Source organism: Crocuta crocuta, unplaced genomic scaffold, assembly GCF_008692635.1.
Source record: "Crocuta crocuta isolate KB4526 unplaced genomic scaffold, BGI_CrCroc_1.0 scaffold273, whole genome shotgun sequence".
Taxonomy (NCBI): Eukaryota; Metazoa; Chordata; class Mammalia; order Carnivora; family Hyaenidae; genus Crocuta; species Crocuta crocuta.
The window spans coordinates 3,079,598-3,087,916 of record NW_027529425.1 but is presented as its reverse complement, the minus strand read 5'-3'; the positions used below and the strand labels follow the sequence as shown (position 1 = coordinate 3,087,916).

Sequence of the window (8,319 nt, the reverse complement as noted above, 5' to 3'; positions counted from 1 at the left end):
GTGCACCCCCCTTCCTGTCCCGGGGCCTGGGCCACCGTCGAAGTGAGACCAGCCACATGAGCGTCAAGCGCCTACGGTGGGAGCAGGTGGAGAACTCGGAAGGCACCATCTGGGGTCAGGTAGGTGACCTGGAGCCTGGGGGCGCCATGCACCAGGGGAAGGTGGTCTGAGTGGCAGCATCGAAGACAAGCCCCCGTCCAGTGTGTAGCCCCTGGCATTTCCCTGCTTCCACTCCCCTAGCATCGTGAAACCAGGGCAGCTCTGGTGAATGCACCCCCTGCAAAGAACATCCCAAAACAGGGCCAGTGCTCTCAGTCACCTCCTTAAGCCCCCTCGGTTGGCTGCGGCCCCTTTGCAGTCCCCTCATCCGCCTGCCCCAGTGCAGCTTGCTGGCTTCTGCATGGGGAGAGTTGCAGGTGTATGTATGCAATGGACTTCAGGAGGAGGCAGATCGCCGCCTAATAACCTGGATGATTTCACTTCTCCTGCAGTCTCCTCTGCCCCCCACGGGTATCCCAGGGCCTGACAAGGGCTCTCCCTTCAGTAGCTCCCAGGGCAGTCCTCAGAGGGTGGATGGGGCAGGGAGTGGCCGTGCGGTCGCCAGTGTAGGGCCTCACTCTGAACCCCTTCTGCCTTGCAGCTTGGGGAAGATTCTGATTATGATAAGCTGAGTGACATGGTGAAGTACCTCGATCTGGAGCTCCATTTTGGCACCCAGAAACCTGCTAGTGAGTGGCTTGAGGGCCCTGGGGAAACCGTCCCATGAGCCCTCTGTGTCAGCCCACCTGCTGCCTTCTGTGGCACACCAGGGCTTAGAGACCCAGAGACCTGCACCGACTGCCATTTGCTTACTGGGTCCCTGAGTTATTTAACTTCTCAGAGCCTCAGTTCTCCCTTCTCAAAGTGGAGATGACTGTAAGAGCTGGTATTTATTGCATGCTTACCAACTGCCAGACACCCTTGTTTCCGAATCAATCCTGTGACGACTCTATGAGAGAGGGACAGTGACCACCCTGACTTCCTGATGAAGCAGCACAGAGAGGCTAGGTAATTTGCTCAAAGCCACAGAGCCAGAATCAGGTGACCAGGAGACATCCATATCTAGGAGACTAGATGTCCCTTCCAGTCTCTTTGTCCCCTCTCCCCTCTCTGGGTATCTCCCTATAGGACTGTTGGGTGGGCTCCAGGCAGCCAGGGATATCGTGTGTGACAGGTGGTTGCAGGATGGAAGACAAAGGCCTTTGTCCATCCAGGAAGCATCTGCGAGGTGGAGAGGTGGTTGGTTCACCTTACTCGGGCAGCTCAGTCCCAAGGGCCCTGGTGGGGGGAGGGAGGGACGGACAGGGTGGGGGAAGGGCACCCACCACGCATGCTGAGTATGTTACACCTGAATGGGAGACTGAGGATGAGAATGAGGAATGAAGGAGCTGTGGACACCTGGAGATGATTCAGTCACANAGCTCAGTCCCAAGGGCCCTGGTGGGGGGAGGGAGGGACGGACAGGGTGGGGGAAGGGCACCCACCACGCATGCTGAGTATGTTACACCTGAATGGGAGACTGAGGAATGAAGGAGCTGTGGACACCTGGAGATGATTCAGTCACGGCCACGTCAAGTGGTGTCTTGCCTGTTGGGTATGGCCACACTCCTCCTGGGCCGCCCCAACAGCCTAGCGTCCTCTCGCTAAACCATTTTCCCTTTCAGAGCCGTTGCCTGGGCCTGAGCCCTTCAGGAAGAAAGAGGTGGTGGAGATCCTGTCTCACAAGAAGGCCTACAACACCTGTGAGGGGTTCAGGGAGCCCCAGGGGTTGTGGGGAACACGAGGCGGCCCTGTCTCTGGGCCGCAGAGCTTTAGATCCATTGGGGGTGATGACACATTAGTCCGTGGGGGTCCAACACCGGCTGGGTTGAGGCCCCCTCCCAGGTCAAGGAACCCAGCCGGGCGCAGGTGCCGGGCTGGGCTCCACCCTCATTGGCCCCGCCCCCTCGTTGGCCCCACCTTTACTCGGCTTCCGGGTTCTGGCCCCGCCTCCAGCCGCATCCTCTACTCTCACTCTCGCGGTCTCCTCCTTCTATTTGGCGCCGCGCCCACAGGCCCCACCCGTACCTAGGTCTATGTCTTCGAGAACCTTGTCCTCACTCACCTTTATTCGGCCGTGGGAAGAACCCTCTGCATCTCTGGGCCGGCTCCTGCCCCGCCCGGGTTCCTTGCCCCGCCCAGGCTCCACCCAGTAGCCCCCGGGAACTTCGGAGCCCCGCCCACCCTCCGCCTGGCCCCGCCCCCGGCTCACCCTCGCGGCCCCGCCCGCAGCCATCCTGCTGGCGCACCTGAAGCTGAGCCCCGCGGAGCTGCGGCAGGTGCTCATGAGCATGGAACCCCGGCGCCTGGAGCCCGCTCACCTGGCGCAGCTGCTGCTCTTCGCGCCCGACGCCGACGAGGAGCAGCGCTACCAGGCCTTCCGCGAGGCGCCCGGCCGCCTCAGCGAGCCGGATCAGTTCATCCTGCAGGTGCTGCGGCTGTGACCGCCGCCCGGGGTCGGGGCGGGGGGGAGGTGCCACCTCCATCAGGGCCCTCGCTGTGACTGGGGCTGCGTGGGGCCCACTCCCCACCAAACCGCCACCGCGTTCGCGCCTGAGTTTCAGTTTGACACCTTTAATGGCCAGTTCTCACCCGGGGTTCAAGGTAGATGGGATTTTGCTTATTTTGGGGGGCTCATTTTGGGAGTGTGCTTATTTTTCTTGAGAGGAATGCCGGACAGTTAGCTGATCCCCACAGCAGGCTACGGTGAGGCGGTGGGTCTCCTGTTGGGATGGGTGCAAAATTGGCGTTGACCTCATGACAGATGCTATCGGTTCCGGAATACAAAACCCGCTTGCGCAGCCTCCACTTCCAGGCCACCCTCCAGGAGAAGACGGAAGAGATCCGCGGCAGCCTGGAGTGCTTGCGCCAGGCCTCCCTTGAGCTCAAGAACAGCCGGAAGCTCGCCAAGATCCTGGAGGTCAGGGTGCACCCCCTATCTGATCACTCCACCTGCCTGTCTGCCCCTTGGGGCTTCCAGTCTGAAGGCCTATCCTGATAGCGGTCCGGGGTGTGGGGTGAGCACCAGGGCAGGACCTGCCCACCTTTGTTTCCACAGTTTGTGTTGGCCATGGGCAACTATCTCAATGATGGACAGCCCAAAACTAACAAGACCACGGGCTTCAAGATCAACTTCCTGACGGAGGTGAGGGGACCAGTTGGCCGTAATCCGTGAGCTTGCTCTACCACGTGGAGGCTGGAGAGGCCAGGCCCAACCCAAGTTGTGGCATAGAGGAGGAGAGAGTATCATGGCCTAGGAGGGCCATTCTCCCAGGAGGAAAAGCTGGCTGCCAGCAGGCCAGAATGTAACTGCAGCAAAGGGTTGGTGGGGGGCCTTTTCCAAGCCAAGCCTCGGGGTCTAGGAAAATGGAGGGTGGGGGGACAGGGAGGGAAGATTCCAGGAGAAAGGAGAGAATCTCACCTGGTAGGTTCTGTGTCCTTAATGTCACCACCACTGTCAGGTCATCCTACGCCTATAAGATCTAGGATCTGAGAAAGGACAGCTTGAATATTCAGTCTTCCCACTGTTTCTGGGGCCTTTCCCCACGGTACCTTTGATTGTTTTAAAAGAGAGGAAGAAAAACCCCATTTGTAGATACAAATGTTTTAGGATGTCTGAATCCCAGATGGGCCAACAGATGGTTCCCAAAAATCATGAGAAGGAAGACATGTGAATGATGCCCCACCACCACCACCCAGGGGTCAGAAAATCTTGGGTTATGTTTGTTGACAAGACCTCACTGCCAAGGACAGAAAATCTGGTGGCCTTCTCTAGCTGATGGCTGGGGGGCTGGGAGGTTGTCTCAAAGATCTGGGCCAGGGAACCTCCAAACTCCTGGGGAGGCCTGTGGGCATCACAGGAGAGCTTCAGAGTAAGAAATACTGGCAACTGTGGAGTTGCCAAGTGTCAAGGGCCAGGAACCGCTGCCCCAGTCCAGGAGACATAGGGCCAAGAGTCCCCAGACCCATGGGATCAGGAGTCTGATGGTCCTTGAGGAGTATGTCTGTTGGGTATCACTTGCAGCTGAACTCCACCAAGACCGTGGATGGGAAATCCACCTTCCTGCACATCCTTGCCAAATCACTGAGCCAGCACTTCCCAGAACTCCTGGGCTTTGCTCAGGACCTGCCCACTGTGCCCCTGGCTGCCAAAGGTAGGCTGAGTGCATGGGTGGTGAAGCAGAGGTGCCACTGTCCTGGGCTGGGAGGCAGGTGCTCATGAGGCTCTGTTCCCTTCCCTGCAGTGAATCAACGGGCCCTGACCAGTGACCTGGCTGACCTCCATGGCACCATCAGTGAGATACAGGCTGCTTGCGAGAGCACACCCCCCTCCAGTGAGGACAAGTTTGCTGTGGTCATGACGGTATCCTCCGAGCAGCTGGTCCCAGCACCAGGATGGGCCCTGAGGTGGTTACATAGAGCTGGCTGTAGCCCCAGTGGCCTCTGGGGCTCTGGGGGTCCTGGCAGAAGGTCCGTCCTGATGATTTAGAATCCACACGCTTACACCAACTCTGCATAACAGAAGAGAAGGTCTTTTTTTTTTTAATGTTTTATTTTTATTTTTGAGAGAGAGAGATAGAGACAGCATGAACAGGGGAGGGTCAGAGAGAGAGGGAGACACAGAATCTGAAACAGGCTCCAGGCTCTGAGCTAGCTGTCAGCACAGAGCCTGACGCGGGACTTGAACCCACGAACTGTGAGGTCATGACCTGAGCTGAAGTCAGACGCTTAACTGACTGAGCCACCCAGGCGCCCTGAAGAGGAGGTCTTTTGACTGTCCAAAGCCACTGCCTCACCCCTTCTGTCCTTCTGGGCCGTAGAGCCCAGACTTAAGTTATACAGGAAGAGATCTTTCAGGTCAGCCCCTGGCCAGTCACAGGCAGTCAGGAGAGGGGGACCTTGCCACTAGTACAGATAGGGACAAATACTACAGAGAAACGGAAAAGACAGAGAGAGATGAAAACCCAGAGAGTGACAGGGAGCTACTCTAAGTGGTTGTTTGGGGAGGAAGGGGTCATAGCATCTGCGAGGAGCCCAGAGGGGAGAGAGGCCTGCCCTACAGAGAAGACAAGTGGAAGACCACGAGGCTGACTGGCTGTGGTGGGCTTCAGGGCCTGCTGAGAGGGCAGCATGCACAGGGACTGGAGCCCCCGCACAGGGCATGGCTCTCGGCTGAGCACATTGCTTCTGGCAGCTGGGCTCGGCCTGGGGTCACTGCCTGAGAACCTGAGGCTGCCTGGCAGTTTCCTTAACAGAGGCCAATCAGTCCTTCCTAGAGACGGCCCAGCCGGTGCTGCGGGCCCTGGATGCGCTGCAGCGGGAGGCCACAGAGGAGCTGGGCAGGGCGCTGGCCTTCTTCGGCGAGGATTCCAAAGCCACCACCTCTGAGGCCTTCTTCGGCATCTTTGCAGAGTTCATGAGCAAGTTTGAGGTGAGCCATGATGGGAGGCCTAGGAGACCTTTTAGAAGCCCCTCTGGAGGTCAAATGAGGCCTCCATGAAGCCCAGATTGTGAGAGGACCCCCAGCAAGTGTGACAGGACCTCCATAGGGCTGATAGGTCTCTTCCCTGGCTCTCTGGGTGGGGAGATGAGGTAGGGCGGGGGGTCAGGGGCCCCCGGGACCACTGACGAGCCCCTCTCCATTTGCCCCTTCCTCCCCAGCGAGCACTCAGTGACTTGGAAGCTGGGGACGGCCCACGCAGCTCAGGGATGGTTTCGCCCCTGGCCTGGTGACCCGCGGAGTCCGTCTTGCCCAAGGCCCAGCCCAGTGGCCTGGAGCAGCCCCGAGTGACCTGGGTGTGGGAGGTGGGGCCCGGCCTCCCCGCATCTCCAGCTACCTCAGCTGTTGGGCTCTGGGTGCCGGGAAGGTGCAAGGTCATTGGGGCTCCCCTCTGTGGGCCTTGCCCCCGCTCCAAACAAGCACAGGGCAGAGCGGAGGCGCCAAGTCCCCAGGGAGCATGAACCACGGCTTTGCCCCACCTCACTCTGGGCCTTCAAGCAGCTGCTGCCTGTGTGTACCCTCAGGACTCTGGTCTGGGCCCGGGGAAGGGTTGGGGGCGGGGGGGCTGCGACCAGTGAGTGGATTGTGAAGTGGCCCCCAACCTGGGGCAGCATCTGCCATCGGCCCCTCAGAGCTCAGCCAGAGCACGCTGTGCCCCAACCAAGGACGTTGGAGCCTTCTTTCCAAGTCTGCTCCCAGTGGGCCGAACAGATACTCTTGCAAAACATGTACCCTGGACCCTGGAGAAGGCAACAGATGCCCTTGAACATGCCATGCCAATGCACGTGATAGGCCTGTGGCCCCTCACCCAGCCCCGGCCTTCTGGGGCTGCTTGGAAGAGGCCAGGGAGGAAAGATATCCCAGGTGCTTGTGCCCTGGGGGCTGTGCCCCTCGCCTGCATCTCAGAAGCTGGAGGAAACTGCAGTTGACTGCAGCCCAGAAGCAGGGCAGGCAGGAGAGACGCTGGTCAGGGATACAGGGAAGGACTGGATTAGGAAGGCACGCTACATCAAACAGTAGAATTGAGGGGTTTTATCCTGAAGACAAATTTAAGTCCTGTTTGGAAGTGGTGAGTTTGAAGTGGGGCATCTGAGAGTGGGCCGGTGTGGCCGAGGTAGGGGTGGAGAGAACGGAGAGATGTTTAGGTGCTGGGCAGGCATGATTTGGTGGCCGCTTGCCTGGCCAGGTGGTGGCGACAGTTCCCTGGAATAGGTCACATGAGCAGAGCAGGCACAGGGGTAGATGACACGGTGGGACAGGTTGGGGCCCCTAGGGGCGGTTTCCTGTGTGTGTGTGTAGGCCCTGGTGAGGATGGGGGTACCTGGATCCTGGGGGCAGGGATGCCATGGGTGGGGAGGACGTATTACCTTCCTTTCCATGCTCCAGTGGGCAGCTGCTGGCATCAGGCAGATTCCTCTTTCCCAAACTTTCTTCCAGAGAAGTCCGAAATGGGCTTTAAACCTGTCTCTTGGATTCTTTTTCTCTCCCTACAATCAAACGGCAAATGTTGCTTGTGGACGGTATTCAGGACCCATTCAGTTCCTCTGAGTCTCCCACAGACTGCTCTTTGAGGCCATGTATGTTTTCCCTGCTCTCCACGCACAGCCACCGTGTAAAAATGGCTAAATCAAAGTGTGTAATTCAGCAGGGGAGGGAGAGAGATCCAGATGTGGCTAGTGGTGTGCATTGGTCCCCAGCAGCTCAAGCTGGATAATTTCAGGAATTACCAAAGTTTGTGTCTCTGAGAAACATGTCAGACAGTTAAAATCCCAGTGTGAGATCCACAGAGATGATAGACTCCACCAGGCTGTAAGCAGGCATGATCCTCAAAGTAAATCCAGCCCCGTGCGGGGCGGAGGGGGCTGCACAGGTTGGCAAGCCAAGCCAAGCGCTAGATCCGTTTTCCCTCTAAATGCCTTGTATCGGGAACCTACTTTGCTACACGATGCCATGTAACAAACGGTCCCAAATCTCAATGGCTTACAACAGCAACCACCTACTGCTGGTGAGTCTGCGAGTCACCTGGGTAGTTCTGACCTGAGCTGGGCTGAGCGGACTCACTCGTGTGAACAGTCATCTTTGAGGAGTCAGCTCGGTAGCTTTACTAGCCCTGGGGTTCTCTCCCGCGTCTGGGGCTATGGCTGGGACAGCTGGGACGGCTTCACATGGCCTCTCCTCCCCCAGCCAAATAGCCAGGATGGTTCACGTGGTGGAGGCCGGGGTCCCAGGAAACCAAAGTCACAGAAGCAGTCACAGAAGACCCCATGAGGCCTAAGCTCAGATATGGCACACCACCACTCCGCCATAGTCTATGTCAAGTGACAAAGGCCAGCCCACATTCTGGGGGAGGGAAAATAGGCTCCACTCTCAATGCGAGGTGATGCTAAGTCACATTGCGGAGGGTGTGGATTCGGGACAGGTGGAGAAACAGGGCCATTTCCTTGGTCAATCTGCCACCTGGCCACTTGGACTGACATCCTGGTACAGGTCCCAGCTTCCTTAAATCCTCAGTGGCCTCAGTCCTGCCTGGACCCAGCACAGCTCTGGGTAGCCACCTCCATGTATCCATGTATCCTCCAGGTGGCCTGCTTCCTTCTCTCTCTCACCTAGTCACCTGATACCTAGTCACCAGGCTCCATTCAGTCCACAGGGTGGCAGTGATCTGTGCCTGCCTAGCAACCAGTCTCCCTTCTCACAGGCCCTGAGCAGTGCTGACTGGACAAGGATGGTCTCGTGGCTCT

At 58.3% G+C, this 8,319-nt stretch overlaps 1 protein-coding gene across 1 annotated transcript in view; it reads left to right on the top strand.

Annotated features, from left to right (window-relative positions):
• The window catches only part of GRID2IP (Grid2 interacting protein), a 27,817-nt gene extending 22,006 nt beyond the window's left edge, over positions 1–5,811 (top strand). Inside the window, 10 exon segments of the mRNA XM_077758834.1 lie at positions 3–119; positions 641–728; positions 1,704–1,781; positions 2,311–2,507; positions 2,843–2,998; positions 3,137–3,223; positions 4,103–4,232; positions 4,323–4,441; positions 5,345–5,509; positions 5,740–5,811. Of these exon segments, the coding sequence (XP_077614960.1) occupies positions 3–119; positions 641–728; positions 1,704–1,781; positions 2,311–2,507; positions 2,843–2,998; positions 3,137–3,223; positions 4,103–4,232; positions 4,323–4,441; positions 5,345–5,509; positions 5,740–5,811 (1,209 nt within the window).
• Positions 5,812–8,319: the final 2,508 nt, after the last annotated feature.